Raw genomic sequence first — 27,173 nt, forward strand, 5'->3', positions numbered from 1 at the left:
CAATTTGCGTGCATTTTCTGTATTGGCTATAACTTAAGCCTCAGGAACTGTTTCAAAATCCAAGAATGCAGGAATGAAATCTGTTTTCCAGGGAAACTAGATGAAGATTATTTAGAGAAAATATTTATCACAAGATTAAAGTCATAAATGTATCACCAAAAGATCCCACAATTTACAAGAAATAGATTGATCTAACTTTTTTTAAATCTCATATAATTTCAGATTTTCTTTCTCCACTATTTATGAATATCTCAGAAAATATTTAAGTTTTTCTTTCTTGCAAATGTACCACTTTAAATTTAAAATATATCAACGTCTTTTTTCCTCCTAAATTGAGAAATGTAATCGTAATGTAATAGTTTTTTCTCAAAATATTACCCTCCCCTCAAGACTCAAATACAAAAAAAAGTATTCATTTGTTTTATGTGCAGTGTTAGCATGTAAATACCCACTAATCAGACAGCAATATAAACCCGAAAAGAACCACGAGTTGCAGAAAAATAGAAGGGGGGTCTCATTATTCAGAGCATGGACTCTTTTATTTGCTGCATTGTTCGGTGAATAGGCTTTCTAAATGCAAAGTCACCATCCAAACCAAAGCAAACAGATAAAGTAAATATGTTCTCCCTCCAGGTTTTTGTCCAGAATCAAATCTGTGCTCTAAATGGCAGCTTGAAACAGGCTCCAGTGTATTTAGTTAGACATCTGATATGTCAGCGCTCCTGTGACCCGAGCTGACCGGCTGCTGCAGCACAGAGACTGTTTGAGGACCTGGAGCTAAAGAGAAAACCAGAGTGGCCACAAGGCTTCTAATATTTGATTGCTAGAGTGCATCATAGTAGGTGGACAGCACATCTCATGAACATTCCTTTGATCTCTGGGCTCAGAGCTGTCTGGGGTCAGTTCACTGCTCTGTGCCACATACAGCCACAGTCAAACACCCACAGAACACAGAGTCACCCTGGGAATAAAGACCTTTTTTCATTCTCATACAATAAATCCAATTTCAAGAGACCCTAGAATACATATTCTGTCTTTCTGCACTGTTCGAGGTCAAATAAATCAAACACAGACACTCTCAGTCCCTTTTAGCTTAAGACATCTCTAATAATATTAGTTATTTGTATTAGGGCACCCAGCTATCTCTAGTAAGTAAAGGAAGTATGATTTATCAAATTGAAAGTCCTACATAATAACTGAATATTGGAATATTTCCGATGTTGGTCCTTGTCTAATTTTGAGTTAACCACATTTTGTTTGTTCGCCATTACCATATCCCAATATGTCTCTGAAAAACATTTAGGAATAATAAAAAGTACCTTTATAAAACTAATAAATGTTTAATTGTGGGTTATATTCAGGTTCTTATTTGAAACAAGCCATTTTAATGAATTTATTCATCTTAATCAAGAGAACTTAATTAATTTGACAAAGTAAATGTTAATTAGTCTTAAATTGGATTTAAACATTTTTTATATTCTTCTGATATCGTTTAGTTGTGTTATCAAGTCTGACAAAAAATAAATCTTGCTGTAATATTAAGTGGCCTGAAGATCTAATAAATAGATTTTATTACATTATCCGAAATTTAGGATGCACTGTTTTTCAAGCTTGATCTCAAGAAAGAAAGTCAGGATATCTCAACCTCTGCTGCTCAAAACATATAACATTCATTTTTTTAAATCTGTCTCTTACACATCTTATAACTGTATGAAAGTGCAATACTAAACCCTTACAAATGTGTTAATATTCTTACAGTTCAACCACTCATGATGCAACAGATGATCTACAAGGGTTTTAAAATGTCTGGTAGCAGGGTTCATAGGTGCAGCAACATTTACATTTCACTGAAATCCTCAGTGCTGCCACCTTCTGGTCCTCTGAACATCTTACTGTCATGCTATCGACAGTTGAGAGAAATACTCAAGTTTGGTAACTGCATTTCCTTTCAAATGTGTTTGAATGAAGGATGTATAACACCATGTTTTTTATATGTATTTTGTCTTGTTTCCACACAATCACAAATCTCCTTAGCTATTTTCACCCATGAACAGCTCTTAAAACAGAATCTTTTTTACAAAATCTGCAATACCCCATTAGGACACTGAAAAATCTTGTTATCTAATGTCTTCTTCTAATAATAATAATCGATATAAATGCAGACAGACGGACACCCTTTCATAAAGCTTTATTTCACAGATCCCCTGTAACAGGAGGCCTAGGCAGCCAGGCTCATTATACATTTACATACACTGTCTGTGGCCAGTCCTTACAATGCTCCATGTTAAATAACTCAGTAATTCAAGACAAAACAACAAACACACACACACGCACACACTGTTCAACTTAAGATAACAATAACAATATCGTAACGACGGTAATAATAACAACCATTGTCAAATATGATGTATTTCCAGACTCTTATACTGTATTTTCTAAAATGTGTTACACAGTCCGTCATCTTTAAGGTGCACCATAAACTCTGCATGTGACATTTGATAATACAACTGGACAGATGCTGAACCAGGACACGCGGTGAAGACAGAGAATACTTGTTGCATGTTTTTATATTTTCAGATGAGAAGCTCCTCTTTGTCCTCTTGCGGCAGATGCTGTAAAATGTGAATTCAGCGCAGTTCATTGTTTGTTTGGCACACCATTTTTTCTTCTTCTACAAGCTGCTGTGGTATGGCATGAATCTCATAGCTCAAGCAGAGACATAAGGCGCGTCTCCATGGAGATGAGTGGGGACTCACAGGACCTCTGCAAAGACAACAACACAGGTCAGATACAGGGGAACAGTTCAACTCATATCTGTTCAATCAAGTTTCTATTCCAGTAGGCATTAAAAGCACTGATTCTGTATTTCAAAATTAGCATCCCATTAGCTTTAGCATAGGCTATCTATTTAGCTCATTTTCAGGTTCATATTTGTATTTTTCTACTTTGACATGTTTACATGCTTACATGTTCATAAAGTGTTTCCTCTGTAGGAAACCTTTGGATATTATCCTTTGCAGACCATTTGCATGCATACAAACCTATAAAAAAAGACTACAGGAAATACAAAATAAAAACCCAAAGCATAATAGAGCCTTTAAACGCGATAAAACCCCACATCTTGATTCCTCAAGAATTCATAGGCATACTTGATATTTTGCCACTTCATACAAATCAATAGAAATTATTAATAAAACAAAAATCCTCATCTGATTTCTATTGAAATATCTACTTGTAAAATTGTGAATTGAAATGCATTTCCAAGAGAGATTTTTGATTAAACTACATTTACTTTACTTTCATTGTTCATTGTTATGAGTTAGTATTACTTCTTATACAGTTCATATTATAGCTGTAACATTTTACATTATTCTGTTGCTGTAATCTTTTGGACGAGAATTTCTATATTATCTAATGTTACTTTCACCCAGGTTTGAGTCTTATTCCTTACACACAATAAAATGATGTGAACAAACAACACCATTTTGAAAACATCTTTAATATCCTTCCACCTGATGGCTGTAATATACTTTTGTACTTTCTCTCTCTTCATACCCTGTTCTATAATTTCTAACTACTATACACTGTGATTAGGGTTCATGTTACTTCTATACAAGCAATACGGATGTAGGATTGAACGTGTTTTTAAACAATTATCATCCTTTAACACAATCAACAGTATACTTTATAGTGGTGAATTCAGCACCAGGACACAAACCTTGGCTGTGTCCTCACAGTCTCAGCTGCTGAGTCTTCACCGTACCTGCGACATGCTGAGGCTTCATGGGGCCTGTTTTCATCAGGAAGGGCTCTCCGCCCTCAAACGCCAGCATGGGCTCACCCACCAGCCCGCTCTGCGCAGGGTTGGATCCGTTGTTCAGCTGGATGATCTCCTCGAAGTTGGCCGCCCCTCCATTGGCTGAGATGCCGTTCTGGTGGGCGGCGGGCTGGACGTCGTTGGCAACAGGAGCGGGAACACTTTGTGACGGGCTGAACACAGCTGCACCAGGACTCTGGAGGCTCCCAGCTGCTGCAGAAAGATGTGAGTCATGAGTTATACTTTGCTTCAATAGCAATATTTATTTTTACGTTGGTCTTTTTTATTTCTTAATCGTTTAACCTTTATTAGAATTATGGCAATTTTATTACTATTATCTTTTATTTTTATTTCTGTTGTACCTAAATGTTCACTTTGTTTTTCGGGGTTTTATATTTTATATTGTTGCAGTTGTCTTGTGTCTTATCTGTCGGAGAGAAACCATTATTTATTTTATTTTTATTATCATACACTTTACCTCCTTGTGTCTATTTACCTGATAACATTTGATATTTTGCTGCATGTACCTGTAAAGTTCTTAACAAATAATCTGAGGGGAATTTCTTGTTGTGTATTTTTAACTTGTGATGTGTCATTTTGGAAAGCACTTTGAGCTGCATGTGTTGTTTAAAAAAAGCTTTATTATTATTAAACAAATTAGATTTTTAGAGTGTATTCCTGTATGTTGATGATGTGACACTTACCCTTACTGAGATCTGAGTCCTTGCCGTTGACCTGTGGAGAAGCTTTGACCTCTTTCTGTGACGATAAACAACAAAAAGACGTCTGTTTTAAAACTCCAAGAAGTGTGTTAATGTCTTCTCTGTAAAAGAGAAATCACACTGACCTTTTCTCCTGCGTCACTTTTCCGGGTCCTCTTCATAATCTCATCAAGGCGCTGTGCAGGTCAGACAAGAGAGGTCAGTTAGTGAGATGTTTCTTTAGAGAGAGGAAGTACTATGATAAAAGCCACAGTGTTAACATTCTTCCTCCTCACCTTCTTCCTCTCCAGCCGCTCCTGCTCTTCTTTCTGGAAGTGTTTCTCTCTCTCCAGGCGCTGACGCTCGGCCTCCTCGCGGGACTTGGCTTCAGCCTCCTCCCTCTGAAGAAAGAAAACAGAAATATTGCACGTAAGACTTTAAATAAACCGAATGTGTGTCATTTTTTTTATTGAAACCTGCTTCACCAGAGAGTTGAGAAAAGTTTAATTTCATTAGGATATTCTTTTACACACTTCAGATGGTCTTGTGTAGACTGAGAATACAGAGACAAAATACACATGCCCAAATGACACATGCCCAACTGTCTAATTAAAGTTGAATTTGTAGAATCGTACTCTATGCAAGTGCACAGGAAGTCCTATTTCCCCTTTTACATTTCCTGCAGCAAGAAATTATTTTTAGCATTAGTCTTAAAACCTTTGTGTGATTGACTGATATATTATTTGTTAATGTGGATTGAGATGTGAATTGAGTATTAATTATAATTTTACCACTTTTCTTTTTAACTAACGGATGGCCACAGACTCATTTGACTATTTTCTACTGCTAATTGCTAGACTGATGACATGTAGGAAAGGCGTCTTAAGCATGAGTTTCATCCCTTCTGCCACAGCAGCACTAAACGCACTTCTGTGTGTACATCTGCGTATATACCCATGAGTGTCTGTGAGTGTGTGTACGAATATATGACCATACAGTATGTCCGACAAATTACATTTTTTGAGATGTGCCGACTTGAGTAAATGACCTCCTTGGACAATAAAGGCTATCTATTATTTTTGATAGAAATGATTGCATAACTGAGTCTAAATAAATAACATCATATCATTATGTGGTTGAAAAAGGTACTTCCATTTTCCTTCATAGTCAGTGATGGACTGTAACTAAATACTTATTCAACTACATTACTTAAGTATAGATTTGAGGTTCTTGCATTTTACTTGAGCATATCCATTGTAAGTTATCAGAGGTAAATACTGGACCTTTTACTCCACTACAACTGCATTATGCTAATAATACTTTTCATTAAATATGCTTTAAATAACCCTTTTAACCAGCAGTCGGCAGCACACGCTCAGTCTGTCCTGCAGCCCCTAGGCCTGAAGTGATATAATCTATGTACCTCCATTACATGCTTCACAGGGTATTTAGATTCAACAGCAAGCCAACAGAAGTGCGCAATGAAAACAGAAATAATGATGTGCGCATAACTCACATCTGTCAACTGTTGCATACTGCTGTTTTTTCAGATATCTGCTGTGTCCTGACTTTAAACTGCAGCAATGTCATTTAAAGAGACACATTTTAAATATTCACACTCATTTTCAGTTTCCATTACAGTGAGTGCTACACTTGAGCTCTCAGAATGATGAGGCCGCTGTAGTGTGGAGCTGTCAGAGTGGAACAATGGTCCGATTGAAGAGGAGAAAGGGAGTGGAGCGTGGCTGAGTGTTTGAGGCACACTGACGCTGCTTATCCGACTATCAGCAGAGATACAGGCCTGCCACATTCTCCCCGATCACAATGGCCCCCTCAGCCTCTGCTCATCCCCGTTATGGAGGTCACCAGCTGGCATCTACCCGGGCACACAAGGGCCCTCGGACCAGCGAGCTGTCCGTGACAGCAGCACTCTCTCCTGCTTTAATCTGCCCAGATGCCAGACAGACAGTGGTCAGAGGACGAGTGCTGCATGGGCTGGAGTACGGTATCTACCCCCCCGACAGCTCAGGCATCCCTGTGCGCTTTAATCTGCGCAGATGGTAAACTGGGCTTACTGCATGTGGGGGATCGCAGGGATTCATGGTGGCTAATGGAAAATTAGAGGCTTTTCTATGCATACTGTATTTAGAGTTAACAGGAAGTGATACTGTGTCTAACTGGTGAAGTGTTGGGTGCAGTGTCTGATTCCCACAGTGAAAGCAGGGTTTTGTTTGAATTCTTCATTCATTTGGGACAAACTCCCAGAAGCACAGAGGTCTGCTGCAACTTTCACTTGATTCAATCAGAAGACTTTCCTTTTTAAAGCCTTTTATCAAATCAAATGAATACCTATACAAATCTTTCACAGCATTGAATTAAGGTTTTTTATAACAGTTTATTCAATTTTAATTTGTCTTTCTTTTCATTTTCCTGGCTATTTAAAGAGTATTTTGTTTGTATTTAAAAGGTAATTTTAAATGGTTTATCTTTGCCTTTTTTCGAAAAAGCTTGTCACTTGATTTGTAAAGCACTCGGAAGTGCCTTGTTAATGAAATGTGCTATTAAAATAAACTTGCTTTGGAGTGCCCATGGATACAACTTTTAGGTATAAAGTGTTGCTTGTAGGATGTAAACAAGCCTTTATTTTTCTAAAAGTCACATTTTTTACTATAAAAAGTTTTGGATTATATGATAGACATCCAATAAGTAATGGTGCGATCTGAAACCCTTAAAGGTCCCCTATTATACTGTTTTTCATCAATATATTATAGGTCTCAGATACAAAACATGTCTCTGAAGTGTTTGGCTCAAAACACCAAACAGATCATTGCAGCATTACCCATAATCCCCTCTGTTTCAGCCCTGTTTCAAAAGTGCTGATTCTCTGTCTGTTACTTTAGATGAAAATAAGGAGCCACTCCCCACGATATGGTGGGGGGGGGGGGTTACCTTGGTGGGTGATTGGCTAATGGTTACACTAGCCAAAAAATCGTTATGACATCACAAAGTGGCCAAAATCTGATCAGCTCATTTTCAGCTGAGACTGCCAAGGCACACNGGGGGGGGGGTTACCTTGGTTGGTGATTGGCTAATGGTTACACTAGCCAAAAAAATCGTTATGACATCACAAAGTGGCCAAAATCTGATCAGCTCATTTTCAGACAGGTTTTTATAGAAATGGATCAGGACAAAGAGAGAGAGAATCTTTTTTCCTGAAACTTTCCGAATCTCTTTCCACAGAGGAGACACATGTTTATGTATAAAAGACATGAACAAGTGGATTTTGCATAATAGGTGACCTTTAAATAAACTCTCATTCACCCGTTTCCCTTCCTCCTGAACAAACTAGAGCATCAACTGAAGCAATTTTTCCAAAACAACTTTAAAAAACCTAGAACGGGCCTCCGTATAACTCAGTTGGTAGAGCTGGCGGCCCCCCCCCCATGTACTGTAACTTGGTCCCCATGGCGAGGACTGGGGTTCGAATCTGGCCCAGGACCATTTGCCGTGGTTTTCCCTTCTGTCCCCCCCTTTCAAACACTTTCACTTAATCAAAGGCACTGGTTGCCCTAAAAAAAAACCTGACCTGTCTCTGCTGCTTGTCGTTCTCCTCCTGCTCGGCTATGGCCTTCTCCTGCGCCTCCTTCTCCTCCTCGGCGCGCTGGGTCTCGTCCCTTAGGCACTGCTGCTCAGCCATGAAGCGAGCCTCCTCTTCTCGGCACTTCCTCTCCTCCTCCTGCAGGATCCTGAAAAGTTAAAGTGTTTAATAGAGATCAGTGGTTTGTGGGGTTAAAAACCTTCACATTTTTGCGAACATGGAATTGATGATGACACCAAAAACATCTATGTTTTAAATACAAGAAAAACGTCAAAGTATCAAAACCTCCAGAAATAAACATTAAAAACATGTCGGTGACTCTTTATTTAACTGGTCTAAAATGTCCTGATATACTAAAATAAAGAAAATGAGCCAATAATTTGCATAACAACAATTCAAATCTAATGTAATGTTTTTTAGCAGGTGAGCTGCACACGTACAAATGTGTCCACAGGCAGCGTAAGTAGTTTCAATAAATCATTAATTATCATCATTTGTTTATTCATTATGTGGTTCAAAACGGAGCAGTTATTATCTGAATCTTCATGCTGCCAAATCACACAACAACTATTAGGAAATTAAGGATTTGTAAAATCAAGCACCAATTAGTCTACTCAATGAAACAAAACATGTTGTTTTGCACCAAGGTAAGAAGGGATAATAACCTTACAATGGGATGAAATACAATGCAAGTTTATGAGGTGTTTTGTATTGCAGGAGAGTTTTGTTGCTATAAGCCTAAGGTGTTTCTGTTTTTTTGTCAAAAAAATATTTATATTTATATATACCCTGCAAAGTCATAAATGCTTAACCACACTATGATATTCTTTCTAAATATTATATGACATAATCCGATGAATAACAAGCTGTTTTAAATGGACATTGACCCTCACCTGTTCCTGTTCTCCTGCTCCACGCGCTCCTGCTCCTCCCTCTCCCGCTGCTCTCGGGCTTGTCTGCGTTTCTCTGCCAGGACGCGAGCAGCCTCCTCCGGGTTGTTGGTGCCGGCTGACGGCCTGCTGGTGGGTGCAGTCGGGGGGGTGGAGGCCGCGGGGGCAGCAGGGGCAGCAGGTGCAGCGGTGGGGGCTGCAGCAGGAGCAGGTTTACTGGAGGACTTGGAAGCAGCAGGGCCAGGGGATGGTGCTGCAGAAGGAGCAGGTTTACTGGAGGACTTGGAGGCAGCAGGGCCAGGGGATGGTGCTGCAGAAGGAGCAGGTTTACTGGAGGACTTGGAGGCAGCAGGGCCAGGGGATGGTGCTGCAGAAGGAGCAGGTTTACTGGAGGACTTGGAGGCGGCAGGGCCAGGGGATGGTGCTGCAGAAGGAGCAGGATTACTGGAGGAGGCTGCAGCAGGAGGAGCAGCAGGAGGAGCAGCTGGGGCAGCAGCCTCTATGCTGGGAGCAGCTGGAGAGGTTGCTGAAGCCTCGGAGGGGCGGAGGAGAGGAGGAGTCAGCGGTTCAGAGGACACCACGATGGCAGGGATAGGACTGGAGGCTGTCAGAGAGGAGACAGGAGATGAGTATGACTCTTAAAACCTCTTAAGCCCCACGGACCCGGTTCCGGGGCCGAAATCGCGTCATTTGCAGGAAACAATGTCTAAGGAACCTTAATATTTAATAAACTATGAATATTTTATATCCATATAACGGGAAAAAACTAATTTAACTGATATATATATATTTTTTTCAAAAAAAACACACAATGCTAACAGTGAGCCTCTGAATTAGCCCCGAGCGAAAAATGCTAACCTATTACTGCACCGAAAATCACTCCTAGCTCCCTTAATACTTATCCTAGCTGCACATCCAACACATCGTTTATGATCGTAAAGACACAGAATCTAACGGTGCCCACCTCAACACTGAAAGATACAAACTCGCGACGTTATCAACAAAAACGTACATCAAAACATGTGGCGCTAGGTAGCCTACAACGCTAACATGGCTTACCTTGGTTTTGTCTGGTCAAAACTGGTCTTCAATGGCATTAAAACGATAACAACGATGATGTAGTTAATCGATAGGTTAATATCCAATGTGGCTGTGTCCCCTTTGAAATGTTCTGATAATCTATAAGCAATAAAACTGCAATTCCGTTTTTCAAATAGTTGAGCAGGCCATACCTACGCTCTGTAGCAAGATTGAATGCGCTAAGACGCCACCTTTTTTTTAACATGAGTGTGTGCGGGACGATTTCCCTTTGATTCTATTGGCTCTAACGGTCAGAAAGAGATGTCACATGTCAAAATCGAAGAAGGGGGGCCAGAGATAAGGAAAATCCACCCAAATGGCCCCAGAAGAGTTTTTTTTTGCTAAATCTCTGTCTAAAAAGGTCAAATATCACTTGTTTTGCATCAATCTTGATACAGGGTACTTATTATATGTTGTATTTTGGATTCCTAAAGCTTTTAGTCTACTAACCCATCATCCAAGGTTAGTTTTCACTATAAGTACAACGTATATTTTGGACGGACACTATAATTTACAGTTTTTTTACCATGTTCAATTTGAATTTTCTTTAAAATAAAAAACATCTATATTGATTCTGACTTTTCTACATCCAACTCACAGGTTTATCATTACTTTGAGAAAAAAGATTATTAATTTAACCCTTTTAGAAGGGAAGATATGGTCATTTGTTCTGGGAATGTCATTTTCAAGCCTGAAACCTGAAAAACGGGCTTGGGGCTTAAGAGGTAAACACAATAGGGAGGAAGAAACATTCGGTTTACCAAGAGAAAAGTTTGAAATTATCTATGTTTCATGGAGCTGAACAGTTTTCAATGTTTCCAAAGAGAAACCGTGCGGAGTATTTACTTTAAAAAGACAAAATGTTTTATCTGTCTGCTGCTGGTTGGTGGTTTGACAGTTTCAACATCACTCTAGTTATAGAACGGTCAGTAAAGGTGACTTGAAGTTGTATTTTTTAATGTACACTAAATATTAGGTTTGTGTTTTGTAATGATCAATATCATTTGCAATATCCCATTAAGCTTTATGTACCTAGCAGAGGTTGCGCTAGACTTTTTCACTGCCCGTCATTTTGACGGACAGGATCGAAAATCTTTTTTCATGCGTAACGTCATATGTCATTCATATATTTCACTACTATTGTGAACCTAAGATTTTGATAAACCCATTTCAAGCCAAGAAATGCAGCAAAAAGCTAAATTATCTCTTTACACATTGCTGGTTGCCTCATTTTAGAACGCACATTTTAAGCACATTATGATATAAGAGACATGGGATACTTATGTATTCAGATAGCTTTAAAAGATTACATTACAATTATAAATCGAGATAATGCCCTTAGACCTCAGAGGTTCAGTAAGAACCTGGCACACACACTCTGCAGTAATCACAGCTTTTATTAAACGTGAATGTCGGCCAAATAGTCTGGGTCACCTTGAGTCTTGGCTATCGTCTCTATGGTAACCTCACTCACTCTTTTTCTCCTCTGGAGTGTCGGGCTTCTGGGGTTGCTGGCTTGTTTCCACGGCGACTGCAGTGACCGTCTGGGACACCCTGGCAGGCGTCTGGGCCCGTTTAGGCCGGGTCTTGGTGCCAGGAGGAGGGGTCTTCTTGCCCGTCTGGGTCTTAGAAGGTGCTGCTGGCACCATGGGGGACAGGGGGCGACTTTTGGGGGCGACGGGTGATGGAGGTCTGTTTCTGGGCTTCGGGGTGCTGATGAGAACACAGGAGATGGAGGTAAAACATCAGAGAAATCCTAACCGTGAAGGAAAAGGTAACTAAGTTCCAGTGCACTGCAGAAAGCTCATAACTAGGTCATGTGGAATATATGAGTGTCTCCATCTGAAACATGATGCTGTGGCTGCAGGGGAGAGGAACCTGATACGAGGGGAGGCAGGGAGCCATCTTTTTTCCCTCTGTGTGCATCCATCAGGAAAACCAATTTCTGTCCGATACAATCTGTCGTGCTGTTAATAGACCGGCCCTCTGCTGCTGACTGAATGATGTCCAGCTTTAAGGAGTTACATCATAGCAACTTGGAGTTTCATTGACAGAGTTGGAAGCAAACACAAATGCTACACAAGAGCTAGCTTTATGTCATGAGGCTAAAAAGCTAATTGTCTACTCTAGGGTCGCATTATGGAACGACCTGACCCTGTATAATCTACAAAGCCAAACAATGGTCATTTCTAAAACAAAAGGCAGCTTTCTTGGAATGTGTTACGCCAAAGGGAGGATGTTAGAACCATAGTAGTGGAGATGCAAGGCAGACTTGTTGGTGCACGTTGTATTTTGCTATATGAAATCATTGTTCCCATGTATACTGTATTTCAACCCAGGTCAAATATTGTAATACTTCTTATCTCATCGCTATCCAATAGCAGCGTTTATAAAAGAGAAATGGCACACAAATAGATGACATCTCTCTTTCACTGTATGCATCTGAACCATATTAACGAGCAAGCATGATCCAAATATTTACGACATGTTGTGCTATAACCACTTTCCACAAGAGCCGCCGAAGTCAATACAAACAGCTTCTTAACGTTGCTTTAAATAAGTCCTCAATATATGAATTCAACAGAAAAGGGTTTGGCACAAATCATTGGTGTGATACCTGTTGGTTGGCCTGGACCTCTGGGTGGTGGGCGATGGTGTCTGTCTCTTCTTCGGCACTTTGTCTTTTGTGAGAGAGTTCTTCTCCTTTTCATTTTCCCTCTCCTTGTCTTTCTTCTCTTTCTTCTTTTTGTCCAACTTGAAGACAGACGTAACAGAAATAAGTAACTGTTTAAAATGTATTTTGAAAACCGTATATTCTAGAGAAAGGAGGTTTAGTAAACTGTCCGTATCACCAAATGAAATGTGATGGAAGCTCTCACATTGTGAATATAACAAATGAGATTATAAAACAAGCAAAAACAGACCTCAAACTAGGGTTTATTTATGTTGCCCATTTTGGGAATTTAGGATTATTTCAAATGATTGTTCTAACACAGCGGTAAAACACTATATTTATTACATAGTATTGTCTGAAATTGGCAAACACAGAGCAGCACAATCATTATTTGGAGTTTTGTTTCTTTCTACATTATGAATGTAAGTCCAGTATTGACTCTACAGTAGCTCTGTGTTGGCCCTCAATAACTCCTGAGAGTAATATGTGCCTAATAAGCTTCTAAAGGCTCCATTATGTTCACCAAATGGTCTTAAACTGAGTCTGTCTGCTACTGTAGGTTGTTAGAGCTTTTTCAATGAAAACAGCCATTGTGTGAGTAAAACAATTATTAAAGTTGCATAAAACCAAGACATTGAGCTTAAAGGTCCACAAATGCCATCATTCTCTGTGAATTTGTCAGCACACATTTCAAATTACATTCAGAGGAGAAAATGTTGATATAAAGGCTTCACGTTCCTAAGCTTCTATATTATACTATACATACACTTATTTTTAGTGATGATGTCCAATGTCTGTTTGTGAAGCATGAAAGATGATGAATAACACCACAAAATAAACTGTTAAATGAAAATCACTACAATAAAAAGCCACTGCAGAAAATGGGAATATGTTTACAGGAGGTCTGTTCATAAGAGAATTCCTATGTGGGCGTACCGGTGTGGAGTTTCGCCGGCGTTGGCGCAGGGTGATGTCCGGCGTGCTGGCGGAGGAGAGCCTCCAGCGCTCTGCGTTCTGGTGCGGGCTGTGATGGGAGGCGTTGAGCGAGGCTGAGCGGGAGCAGTGAGGAGAGTCTGGGTAAAATGTGAACATGCAGAGAGCGCCCCCACGGACACACTAACACATTCACTTCAGAGTGATGATACAAAGCCTCACAACTGGGAAACACACATTAAATCTAATGGACGGATGAAGTAATGATATCTTAGGGTGTGACTTATTTTACAGTTTTCTTATGGAGTTTTATTGATTTCACTTCAAAGTTAAATCATCATTTTGTATCCATTAGTGCCGGTTTTAGTTCATTCTTCAACAAACCAAAGACACCATTTTCCCTTAGGCATCAACTCAATTGATTTATCATCTATAAAGACAAAAATGCTAAATATTTGCTTGTTCCAAGTAAGTAAGTATTGTCATCACTTCAACAAACCAATAAATGACAGATTAACTGATCATAAATTGGTGCCTTATTTTCAATCAAATCAAATATGACCACAGGGTTTACCTATAAAAGGATGAATACATTGATAATAATAATTGAAAAGACAAATATGCCACTTATTTGCTGGTTCCAGCTTTCTAAATATGAATGCAATGGTTTCTTTGTTTTCTGTTGGTGAACATAACATCTATATTATTCCTCCCTCCCTCCCTGCACACTACAGTGATGTGCCGAGAAAGGAGAATGGTTCAAATTGGGTACAAACATTGAGAAGGCGTTTAACACTCACGAGAGTCGCTGTTGTTGAGAAGGGTGGCGGCGCTGCGGCTGCGGGCCAGGAAGGACAGCGTCGGCGTCATGAGCCGCTCCACGATCCGGCTCTCCCATGGGCTCAGACGCAGGCTGCGGGCTGACACAAGAGGGCGCCGTCAGAGTCGGGTTACTGACGGAGCTACACACAGGTACTCACCACCAATACACCATCATATCTGCTGCACACGGGACCATGCTCACTCTGCAGTAGGTGTACCTCTCCTCACTAATGACACAGCAGCACACCCTCTCTTCTCACACACACACACACACACACACACACACACACACACACACACACACACACACACACACACACACACACACACACACACACACACACACACAAATCACAGTCTGATGCAGAGTGGAGTTTGACGCTACATTCATGAGCTGCTGGAAACTAATTCCAACTCACATGAAGTGATTCAAAGTAAGAAGATGATATTGGAAAGTCTTATAAAATGGTAAAAGCTTATAACGTTATACTAAAGGAAAAACAGTTTGGATATGGGAACGGCAGATCAACATACACATGATTTAATCCCACTACATGTTCCCATATCTCCACAAGTATCTTGGTGAGAGCTGTTATCAGAACATTTTAAATAACCGATAACTGAAACTCCAGTCTGCCAATCATGGACTCCCACAAACAGAGAAATCATACAGGATGAATGACTGAACTCAACCACACAGAACAATACATTAGGACACACACAAGAGCAAAACCCAGAGTTAATGTTTTTATATCTTACCACTCAAAAGTCATGTCAAAAGCTAGCAGGCCTGTTTACATGAGCATTATCACATCCAATGCAGTGCAAACTCCCTATCAGTTTCTGATGAGTTTAGCATTAGCCCCATTCTGGTTTCTGACAGTGTGAATCTATCAGTTATCGAGTGTCATGTGATGTAAACTCAGCATGTACGACGTCCAACAGCAGCAGGATACAATCACATGTATTGTAATGACGAGTGAAAACACACACAAATAAGTCACTCTCTCATGAGTAAAGCAAACTTAATGTCCAAGGATAAAGCTGATTCCAGCAGAATCAAATGAGTCTGGGGAGAAACCATAGGCGGATTTTGCGGGGGGGCAGGGGGGGCATTGCCTGAAATATGTTACAGCACTAAGTCTAAAACTGTTCCAATACAAATATTTCGTATATCAATATTTTAATAGATGTAATAAAATGATTGTTACAATACAAATCTGAATAATATCATGTTTTGAGCAGTCGCATGTTGTGACGTGTGTGACTTATGAGGTTAAGGACACAAGTTCCCTCGCTTTTTTTTTTTTGCATAAAAGTGATTCAGCTATTGTATTACAAGAATTAGAAGTAATGGATATGCTGCAACTTTTAAAGCGTCCAATTTCTGGGACGTTTAAGGCGTCTACCTCTGCACTAAGTAGGACACTGGTTAATAATATTGTAGCGTGTTCAAGTAACCGAGGGATATAGTAGTTATCAAATAAGTATAAGATGTGCACAGTTATGATAAGTTTTACAGTTATGATTTGCACTGTTGTTGGGGGGAGAGACCGCCCCTTCCATATGAGTGTACGGCGGGCATGAGGCGTGCATGATGGGGCGAGTTGTGTTCGTATGTGGAAAAGTCATACTCAGTGAGGTGAACGCTGGCTTTATTGCTACTGTATCCGTAGCACCCCACGCAATAGTTGGGACTGTGTACTGACGTCAGTAAAAAAACTCCGCCTATGTGAGAAACTGCCTTGGTTTCTCACCAGACAAATACTTGCAAAAGAGAGAGAAAGAGAAGAAGAATTTTGCTGAGTCAGAGTTCAGGTTTAGAAAGTCTTTAAACCGAATATCACATAGATGACATTCAAATCTCTTACAGCAACTGAAATAAAGGAATACACTTTGGAATTATTGTTCTTCAAATCATTTGTACTTTAGACCTGCAGACAGTGCAGGAAAGAAGTACATTTGATATGTTTTTATTTTATTTTTGCTGTTGTATTTCCATTTAGGCCATTTTTACCTCATCTACTTTATTTTAAACATTTAGCACTAGGCAGAGACTCTATGAAGTAACTTTTTTCGTGTCTGTTCTGTACAGCTCCATCACAACAGACGACACTGTGAGCGCACAGGAGACAAAAACATAGAGATGAACAAAGAATGCTCCATCTAAACGTGAACGCTAATGTATTATGACAGAGAGACCGGTTTTCCTGTCTCTCATGACAAAAACTGACAACATGCTTTGCAAAGATGTATCACCATGTCTAGCGATCTGCTTCTTCTCTGTTATTGAAGTTTATCACCCTGCCGGTATGCATGAAACCTATATACACATAAACATGATAATAGTGCAATCACAAAAGCAGTGCTGCCAGGACACAAGTTTTGTTTTTTATACTATTTATATATTCAGTCTATGGTTTTACATGACATGTATATTCCCTTCTCATTTAATTAAAAACAAATGAAGTGTGTTAATCCATCACATAATGATAATGGTGATTGACTACTGATAAATGTATCGCAATATTTGCTCTCCTGCTAATACAAACACGTCATACTGCTGCAGCTTCACAATAAAAGCTTCTAACTGGTTGACTTGTATAGTAAAGTAATCAAAGGAAATGTTATGTGTTTGCCAATAAGCTGTTTGCTTTCTTGCACAGTGCAGCACACAATCAGATCACGACTGCTCACAGAATGATTAAAAAAGCCAATTATTGCCTGACTTCTTGATTCAAACGACAAAAGTTTGTTATGCCAACCCAGGTACTATCGCACTTGATGAGTAAACAGGAAGGGATCTTAAGGATTGCCAATTTAAAAAGCACTCCTCATCATACACCGTCTTTCTTATGCAACAGTCACCCCTGCTGTACGTTGGACGGATTATTACACAACATGTTTTTATGACTAACAGATAACCCAACTACCTCCCGTTGCTAGGCAACAGTGGTTTCCCCTCCTCCTCATCTTTTCCTTTTCTCCAATGCGGTAAGAGGAGGCTGAGCTGCTGCCTGGTGATCGACGAGGTAGATTGATGCCTAGATCTATAAACATAACCCCCCCCACCAGCACAAGCACCACACTATTACTGGCTCACTGAGCATCTCCAAAGGCCAGGAACACGAGCTCTGACATCCAATATGATTCTGCTCCGAAACTGTTCCCGCAGTATCCGAGCATCTGTATTATTAGTGATAACAAAGCATGAAATCTGAATCTGTATTGTGGCGACGAGAGCCGGGAGCAGAGCTGCTGATTGCACTGTGGGTGATAAGATCAATAATGACACAATGTTATGAGGCGTGACCAATCTGAGATGAAGACATTGCTGCCTATGTTCATGTGGAAACTCAGGAGTCTGATGAAATGAGTTTGATACAACAAGTTCATCTTAAATGTTTGTCATATTACAGCATCGAGTTGCTGACACCAAAACAAAAATTAAATCAGCTCATAACATATATGTCATGTTGATTTGACATTGTGTTCACTTTAAAGGATTTTAATTCAACAACAAAGTAAAATGTTTAGCCACACTTAAGCAGCATGGCTGTATGGAAAGTGATGTAGGTTTGTTTGTCCACTACTTTGGTCCTGACTGAAATATCTCAACAACTATGGGATTGATTGTCAGGACATTTTGTATAAACATTCATTGTCACCAGAGGATGATCCTACTGATTGTGGTGATCAAGCGTGAAGTTTATATTCATGGTTAAGTTTGAAATCTGCATGTGAAAAATATTGATTATATATGCTCAAATATTTTAGTGGTTTTCCTAATGCTGACAAAATAGACAACCAACACGCAAACAAACCTCAAAATATAACCTCTTTGGCAAAGGTAATAAAACACATCACTAAGTGACTGTCGAAGTTACATATTCGATAATGTTAGCATGCTAACATGATAAACTACTTGTTTTTGTCTTGGAGCCAGCAACATGTTTCTGTAAATAACTAACCAAATGTTCAATGGAATGAGGCTATACATCTAGAAAAAAGAACACAAAAATTATAATATAATACATGTGCATTTAGTTGCGCTTCTTGCATTTGCAACATTCACACTATAATACCCACCACCAATACCACCACCACAACAAACCACCAACATTAAACTGGAAGGGAACAACCAATAAAGAATGTGTCGAGACAAGATGTGAACTTATAAACTTTCCAAAAAGACTTTCCATCAAGAAATGTGTCTCAGTGATGTCGAGGTGAAAGGGAGGTTGATCAAAAATGCAGAGGAAACTCAAAACCAATGACAACCACCGACTGAAATCAAAAAATCACGATGCAAACGAGACCTGACAACAGGAGGGAGTAATGACCAGTCACCAAGCACAGGCAGGCAGGCAGGCCACCAGAGACCACAGTTATAATCATAAAAGAAGAAAACCAAAAACCAGACAGGGTGAGAGGAGGTGGGGAAGGCGAAGGGGGGATGATTAGGGAGGGAAGAGGAAGCCTGGTGGACATTGACGTCGGGTCGTCCTTACTTCTGTTGGGGGAGTTCCAGAGCGTGGCAGAGGACTTGGACAGCCTGTTGTTAATGACAGGGTCCGCCTGTCTCGGCAAGTTGACCGTGGAGGCCGAGCATCTGCCTGCACCGGAGAGAACGCAACAGACAACAACTGTTCACAAGACGGGCGGAGTGCAGGCGAACCCAGCCGAGGGCTGCCGACTCCCCTCGCTGTGGATCAGGAGGAGATCAGGGACCATTCTGAGGCTCTCATTAACATTAAGGAGGAGATTATTCTGAATTCAGACGTGGGGGGAGGAAATTGGAAGGAAATTTGAGGAAAGCATGGGGAAGGGTGTGGTATAGTTTAAAACACATTTGGAGAAGGCATGGGAGTCATGTCACCATTATCCTGGCCAAAAGAAATGGGATTTACAACATTATACTAATCATACTTAAAATTAAAATCTTTAATTAGAAACTCTTAAAATGGCACTGAAACATACTGAAAGCACTTTACCTCAAAATCTGTTGACATATCTGAATCACAGATAGGATAAATATTTTTTTAAAGAACAAACTTTTAAATGAAAATCAAGAAACCTTAAATACTCATAAAAAAACGTTCCATCTGCATAAATTAAGGATAACACTCAAATACATTCCTCTTTCCTTTAAATTAAGCTGTATTCTTTTATTTCTCTACCATGATAGTGAGCTACACAGGTTTTCAAAGTCACTCATGTGAGGATATTAACGATTATACTCATAAAGAAAATTCTTTGCAAACAATTATATGTTTATTATCAGTGCCTTTTTATCCCAATCCTTTATCGTCCCATCCCCATTATAGATCCACTGTTTTTTCTGCTACAAAAAATCAGCATAAAATATCACACACACATGCTTCTCACACACATTCACTATCTTTCACACTTTAAATTAGAGAAACCTGTCTGTCTTGACCTCGGTGTCACAGATCCAAAACAGGCGTCTCGTCACATGTTTGAAAAGGGGAATAAGCTCACAGCTCTCTGAGAAAACACTGTTCACACTGCTATTCTAATGAATTCAAGGCAATTTCCTTGTTCCATTGACATTCGCTGAGGAATTACAAGGGTTGAAATTACTGAGTGGGGTCATCTGCCTCTGGTCCCCGCCCTCATGACAGCGAGCCCTTCCGAAGTTATTTCCTTACATTGCATCAGTGGGACCAGTGAGTCACAGTCTGTGCAGCGGTGCTCAACAGGAAGGCCTAAGTTACAGTGAGGATGTGATATACTTCCGTGATATATATTTCTGTAATTGTGTTTGAGTGTCTGTGTGATTATGGTTGATTTAAAACTCACTTTCTCTGCGGGAAGTGTGGTTGAGTCCTCCCGCCCAGGACCATCTCTGCTGGCGGATCTCGGTCCACGTCTTCTTTGTCGACCTCTTGATAGCGGACTCATATCTCTCCTGGAGGGACCAGAAAGTTAAAAACGATAGTTGCAACGCACAGTATTGTATAATACAAATATAATATAGTCATTTTCTGCTACAATATGTTATTTTCTAACCCTAATCAAAACAATAACGAAAGAAAAAGTTAGAGTACCATTTTGAAATAGCGAAGGAATTAGCTAGGTTAGCTTGGATGTTTTAGCCCAAGATACAGTTCATCATTTTACTTCTTAATATTTCTGTTCTGAAAAAATAAATCATACTAAATGATCAATAACAAGCTATAGAAACTTTTGTATGTGTATTTTCAAAGTTTGTCCAGAACTAGGCTAGCTGTTTCAACCCTCCACTAGTCTTCATGCTAAGCTAGGCTAATGGCCTGCTAGCTGTGACTCCAGATATGAGAGGGGTAGCCTACTGATTTTCCTAACTTAATTCTTAGCAAGAAAATTAATAATTAGAAGGGAAAATAACCGTTTGGTAGAAAATACTCAAGACTCATAATAACCATGTGTAACTTGTGAAGAGGACTCACAAGATGATATTGTTGCCTTAGAAAACGGTTTGCTGCCAAAACATTACAGCTGATATTCAGGACTGGACCAAATCCCTGATACACAGCCAACTACCAGCTTAAATAAATACTGGCATACATTTGACTTTTCCACCCTGACTTCAGTTAACACAAGATATTTTAGAGGCAGGAATCACTTCTCTCTCTGGCTACGAAATAAATATGTCTGTGTTATCAGCATGAGAAATACATTAGTGAGCAAGCTGCCGGGAAATTGACAGTTCGATATGTTCGATAGTAGCTCAGTGTTAATAATTATTAACAAGCTTTAACAAGCTTTAAACATAGCATTAATTGGAAAGCCAAGACTTTATCCAGTATCATTATTCAATCCATGTTTCAATGGTTTTGACCCTCATGAATTACTGTATTCTCTCACCTTGTTCTTTTCTAGTTTCTGTCTCTGTTTCTCCTCCAGCAGAGTTCGGCGTTTCTCGGTCTTCAGCCTCTGCTCCTCCAGTTTTCTCCTGCGATCCTCCAGCTGACTCTCCCTCAGACGTCGGGCTTTATCCTCTTTCTGCAGCCATTGGGCCTTCTTTGTGGCTGCAGGGTGACCACAGAGAGAGAGGTTAACATTTAAACAGAAATTCAGAATAGATGGAGAAAAAATATATAAGTTGGAAAAAAGGTTGATGACATCCCATTTGAGATATTTCCTTTTAATGTTGTGGTTATCTGAAAAGTGATTTGTAAGCAAAACCCATGCTATTTATTTATGTAATGTCAACCACTTAATCTTCAAAATTCATAATTATAATAATAATACAACATGTTTTCTATATGGCACGGTTCTGATATGATGTTTGGAAAGTACTTTGTGGCTCTTTAAAGCATGCTCATAATGATGCAAGTTACCATCCTGATGTTTACATAGTGATATTAACTGTTAATCATTTTAGATTGGTGTGTTTAGCATGCTGACAATGAGCAAAAAATACAAATGAAAGCTGAGGCTGTAATTTGTGTTACAGCCTCAGCCTCAGTGTTAACATACATTTCATGGCAATCTATCCAGTCTTTGTCAAGAAATGTCATTTATATCCACAAAATGATGGGGGCACTGGATGAACATTTGGGAGAGTTATTTCACGAGATAAATGAAAATGTTGGTACTACAGAAGATTCAGTGAAGTGATAAGCTCATTATATCTATCTTCTGGAGACCCTGGTTATCAGAACCAAATTTCACAACAAGAATATTTTTAATGACTGTCTAGAGTATGTGAAGTATAGTAATACTCAGTGGAAATAAGTGATTTAAAGGAACTTCTCCATCAGAGTTTCAATGAACTCTTGAATCTTGAACTGAATGGGTGAAGCAGATGGAAGCTGCTGTGTTCATTACACTATAATCCTGATAACAGTAAATAAGCAGAAGTTTCCCGCTGTGTGTTACAGCTCCCTCCGGCAGACGCCTGCTACTCTTTCTCCATACGCTGCTGTGGCTCATTGCTTTGAGGAACAATTCAACAGCAATCAATCCTCTTGAATTAAACTTCACGCATATACTCTAACCTTTTTATATAACATATGTCAGGCAGTGTGGAGAGTATGATGATGATGAAGGTTGGTTACATGCTGGATACAACAAAAGCAATAGCATGGCATGATCCAATGTTACCTCATATTGCTGGGAGTTAGACGGCATTAGTACTGCAAGGATGTAGCAGTGTGGTTAAGCAAAGACCTTTTTTTGTATCAAGTTCAGTATTCTTTAGCTCGTCTTCATTAATGAGGCGCACAAGTCTGAGCCTCATTCGCAATGAGAAAGCTTTCTTCATCCTCCATGAATCCAATTCCTGAAAACATCCCATTATGTCTGTGTTCCGTGCAGCAGGATGAAAAATGTGTCTATTTAATGGCTTTTCATTTTCCCCTTTTTCAGAGAAAGCTAAAATATTCGAGTTGCTTTTACATAACAAAACCCCAATCCTTTATTGTTTCTTGGATACATGTAAATAAAACATGTTTTGCGACCTACATGCAATTATATGCATCCTGGGCTGAAGAAATTGCATGCTCCACATTAAAACGGCTTAACGTTTCACCATGTAATTAAAGACAGAAGCAGACTGCAGCAATCTAAACGGACGCTGAGTAAACTTCAGATATTATCGATAAAAACACGGCCGAACTCCCTTTCTTCTGTGCTGCAGCATGACCACATTATTGATGCTAATGAAGGTAGTAATTAAATATAATCTCTGTGAAAGGCCTGCTAGTAGTTTACGGTAATGGCTGCTCATTTATCAGACCTTGTCTCTGTGGGGCGCTTCTGCGGGTAAACGCCCCACAAGCTATGCTCTGATTGGCTGCCTACATCCACAGGGAGAAGCCTTCTGTTATAAAAGTAGATATAGTCTTTCAGTTTTTTAGACTGGAAAAATCTTTTTATAGGAGGGAAAAGTTTCATTCTGCAGCCATAAAGTAAAACCATGATTTAAGGTGTGGGACACGCATGCTGCGCAGAAATGCAGAAGAACATAAAGTCAAACTTAAACAAAACATAAGCGGAAAAATTAACGTAGACAATGAACTGCTGAGGGTTCAAAAATGACACGCAATGACAGAAAGGTAAAAACATATTTGAATCATGGAGGGCTGAAGAAATGACATGACTGTGATTATTCCCAAATAGCATGGCGGCACAAATGCTTCATCGGGTTTTAGTGAAGCCCCTTACCTTGCAGCTGAGTTTGCTGTTCTGAAAGCCATTCAAGGAGAAACAATAAGAGACGACAATACTTGTCAGTCACACAAGAGCACAGTGACAGAGGAAAGAGAAATGTTAATACTAGATAAGGAACAGAAGGTGTGCGTGCAACAAGTTGGTCATTAAAATGTCCAGCTTCATGCATCACAAACTGAGTCTCTTAAGTAATCAAATTTGTTCAAAGAAACGTATTTAAATGTATTTAATATAACAGTTTTAGTATTTCTTACCAATATATCTGGCTCTTTCCTCTCTCCGCTCCTTGGCAAGTTTCTGTCGTTGCTCTGAGCTCATCGAATCTGCAGGGAAAAATAAAGCTCTCATTTGAAACGTACATCTTAAACCTCCAAAAACTAATTATATGGTGGTCGCTTAGGGGCAGAAAAAGATGAACATTTAAGTAACAAACTCTAAAACATTTGCTTTTCAACACATCAAGCAGTTACTGAGCAAGATTTTGTTGTTATTTGAAGTCATGTTTGTCCCCCATATGAATGTACGAGATATTCATTTTCTGAGTTGTTTAGCTCCAGGTTTGGTCTCCACCACCTCCTGATGGAAATATCTGTTTCTTTAGCTGCTTAATGCTCCACTTTAAGCACAAGCTAGTCGCTAACTGTGTCTGCCTGCTGTCTGCTGCTGAGCAGGTCGATCAAAGACAATAAAGGGCTCAGCTGAACTAAGGAGAACTACTTCAGAAATCTAGAAAGAGCTTGGGGTATCTGATTAGGATTTGTTTGATACGCGTGCCTCGAGAGGTTTTCATGGAACTACTCTAACTCAGAGACGACCCAAGGCAAAGGCAGAACACGCTGAGGGGGATTACACATCCCATCTGTCCCGGGAATGCCTTGGGATCCCTCAGGAGTAACGGGAGAAGAGGAACACCTGGGATACAGACATGTGGTGGCACAGCATTGCTATCTAAAAAATGTCAACAGAAAGGCATCACTTGTGAGACTGTCCTGTTACTTTACATCAGTCGACAATATGTTTTTAGTGAAACAATAGAAGCGACCCAGTTCAAAAGCAGCTGAAGCAGATTGTTTGAGGTAACAGTGACACTGTTTCTGGCTTTTTATATGTGTGATTTTTTAAAGCTGTGAGCATCATGAGCGCCACCCCCAAGATGAATTGTTTTCCGTTGAATGTTGCTGATTAAAAACAAGTCTTTATCATGTTGCTTTTCGATATATATAAAACCTATATCTGCAGGTTTCATTCATTGATTGAGTTAATCAGGTCAAAGCAGTTCCGTCTCCTCATACACTCAATGTTAAAACTCTTATGCAGGTCCACTGTAACTGGGAATATCCTCTTGTCTTTCTGCTGCAGTGATAATCAGCATGTATCTGATACACTCTAAGACGCAGCGGTGGAACATGAGGATTTGTGCATCTCTATCTTCTAGAAACTGGCTGTGAAAAAACCACGGCTGAAACCAGGACCCCCGGGGTGCACGTCTCCTTTTGTGGTTCTCCTTCACGCTATGTAATATGTATGCTGCGTATGTATTCTCAACCAATCACGGCGCCCTGCAGCACTTCAGCAGTGTCTCCATGGCAACCTGAATTTCCTCCCCACCTTTCGGAGAGTTTTTTCAGCTGCGCACTTCAGTCTGGCTGACATGCAGACGCTATGAAGTGCAGAGAATAAATAAACCTCATCAGTCTGGAGGTCTTGTACTTGACACGTCACTCAATGCTTCAGTCTCCCGTCCCCCCAATAGCACAGGACGATTTGGCTCGAGCCACTACCATCTGTCTGGTGAGAATGACTCAATGTACATCGAAACTTCCATGAGGACAAAGAGTGAAAAAATAGCCACAGTTTCATACATTTAGGGGGTTTCAAACTTTTTTCCCTGATAACGACGGAGGCGGTTTCGTGTTTTATGTGGAGCAATTAAGCCATTTCAAAGAAGCAGGTTTTTAATAAATGAGATGAGGAAGCCAACAGCCCGATGGGGTCACATGGCCAGCAGCTGTAGGAGAAAATGCTGACTCCACATTCTACACCTCAGCAGCAATTAAACAACTTACCAAGTAGAACAAAAACAGAACTAGCTTGTAACAGAAGCAGCTATTTTTGCTGCTGCCAGTTTCAACACTTGTAATCGTAGCTTTTGTGATTGCAACCATAAGACAAACTAAGGATCACTGTGACCTTGCATTGTGTCTGGTTGACAGCCATTCAAGTGTGCACCATTGTCCCCCTGTTGCATCACTCTAACTTAATTACCCCATTATCTCTAGGAGCCAGCATCCTATCTGATCACTGCACTCATCTGCCTACAAATGAAGCACAAAAGCAGCAGCAATTGTAGCAGTCCCTTTCATATTTTTGCTTATAAAAGGAAAAAAATGACAAACTCCAACTGAAAGCAGCAACGTGTAGTATTTGAAAATGTTCTTCTTTTTTCCTTGTACTTGACCGGCCAGCACAAAGGGAGCTGACCTTAACCCCACTCAACACCTGTGGGATTCACTGGCAGGAGAAAGGCCTTATCACTATCAAATCAGCAGCTGACATCACTCATGCTTTGCTGGCTGAATGGGATACAATACTCAAAAACCTTAGAATGAAGAGTGTAGTAAGGTTGCATTCATATCATAAGGATGTGCTAATTTCCAAAATCATGTTTAACAAAATATTCCGCTTCAATTCGTATTTCTTGTAAGCCTTTCAAAAATAACATTTTTACTGCTTCTACTTGATGCACAAGAAAGGGGGCATGCATCGGTTTTAACAGGGCAGAGATTTAACATGTTGCTGTCTTTGACTTTGCAAGCTTACCCAGGACTGATGTTATGTGTTTGTAGCTCATATTTATCAGCAAAAACCTCCATATGTCTACCTTTCTTGGGCTGAGGGCTGCTGCCCGGGGTGGAGGGCCTCACATCTGTCTTGCAGGAGGCATCTGTGTTAGTGGGGGTCTCTGTGATGGGGCTGGAGTCTGTTTTAGGAGAGAGGTCTGTGACGGCGGAGTCATCTGAAGTCAGGACGTCCTTCCCCAGAGACTTGTCCCCATTCTGGATGGACTGAGACTCCGTCTGCAGAGGAAGAGCTGGAGGAAGAAAAGACACAGATTGATTAAGACGAGTTACCATAGATGCTTTATTAAATGATCTGTCATGTCAACATTAAAACACCATGATAATGCATAGTTTCCTTTGTGCTGTCACAGCTTTGTGTCTGATACGTGACGTCTGGTTGCATCTAGTGTGTTTTCCATTGCTAGTGACTGTCTGTCTACATCCATGACACACCTTCACTATAAGCTTGGAAATATTTGTGCAACTTCATTAACGCAACACTTCGCCTAATTAGAAATCATTAACATCTCCTTCACATGCAATTCACACACATCAGTCGATGTGCAGCACTGCACTCCCGTCCCTGAAGGTTTTAGAGCTGAAATAAAGGGCCTCATATTAGCAGCTGTAAACACACC

The 27,173-nt window shown here is 40.0% G+C and overlaps 1 protein-coding gene across 6 annotated transcripts in view; it reads right to left on the bottom strand.

Annotated features, from left to right (window-relative positions):
- Positions 1–2,173: 2,173 nt before the first annotated feature.
- map7d1b (MAP7 domain containing 1b) overlaps positions 2,174–27,173 on the bottom strand; it is a 42,690-nt gene continuing 17,690 nt past the window's right edge. Inside the window, exons 2-18 of one of the 6 annotated variants that reach the window (XM_010792538.1) lie at positions 26,577–26,786; positions 23,950–24,018; positions 23,690–23,710; positions 21,386–21,549; positions 20,339–20,447; positions 19,027–19,131; positions 14,494–14,613; positions 13,697–13,833; positions 12,704–12,840; positions 11,561–11,799; positions 9,010–9,610; positions 8,105–8,264; positions 4,815–4,919; positions 4,665–4,715; positions 4,522–4,576; positions 3,719–4,027; positions 2,174–2,763 (exon numbers count right to left, since the gene is read on the bottom strand). In XM_010792538.1, coding sequence (XP_010790840.1) covers positions 3,732–4,027; positions 4,522–4,576; positions 4,665–4,715; positions 4,815–4,919; positions 8,105–8,264; positions 9,010–9,610; positions 11,561–11,799; positions 12,704–12,840; positions 13,697–13,833; positions 14,494–14,613; positions 19,027–19,131; positions 20,339–20,447; positions 21,386–21,549; positions 23,690–23,710; positions 23,950–24,018; positions 26,577–26,786 — 2,579 coding nt within the window. In that variant the 3' untranslated portion in view covers positions 2,174–2,763; positions 3,719–3,731. Of the gene's footprint in view, positions 2,764–3,718; positions 4,031–4,521; positions 4,577–4,664; positions 4,716–4,814; positions 4,920–8,104; positions 8,265–9,009; positions 9,611–11,560; positions 11,800–12,703; positions 12,841–13,696; positions 13,834–14,493; positions 14,614–19,026; positions 19,132–20,338; positions 20,448–21,385; positions 21,550–23,689; positions 23,711–23,949; positions 24,019–26,576; positions 26,787–27,173 lie in introns of all 6 variants that reach the window. The other 5 variants (XM_010792540.1, XM_010792537.1, XM_010792539.1 and 2 more) reach the window with 5 other exon arrangements.

Source organism: Notothenia coriiceps, unplaced genomic scaffold (genome assembly GCF_000735185.1).
Source record: "Notothenia coriiceps isolate Sejong01 unplaced genomic scaffold, NC01 NC01_scaffold00036511, whole genome shotgun sequence".
Taxonomy (NCBI): domain Eukaryota; kingdom Metazoa; phylum Chordata; class Actinopteri; order Perciformes; family Nototheniidae; genus Notothenia; species Notothenia coriiceps.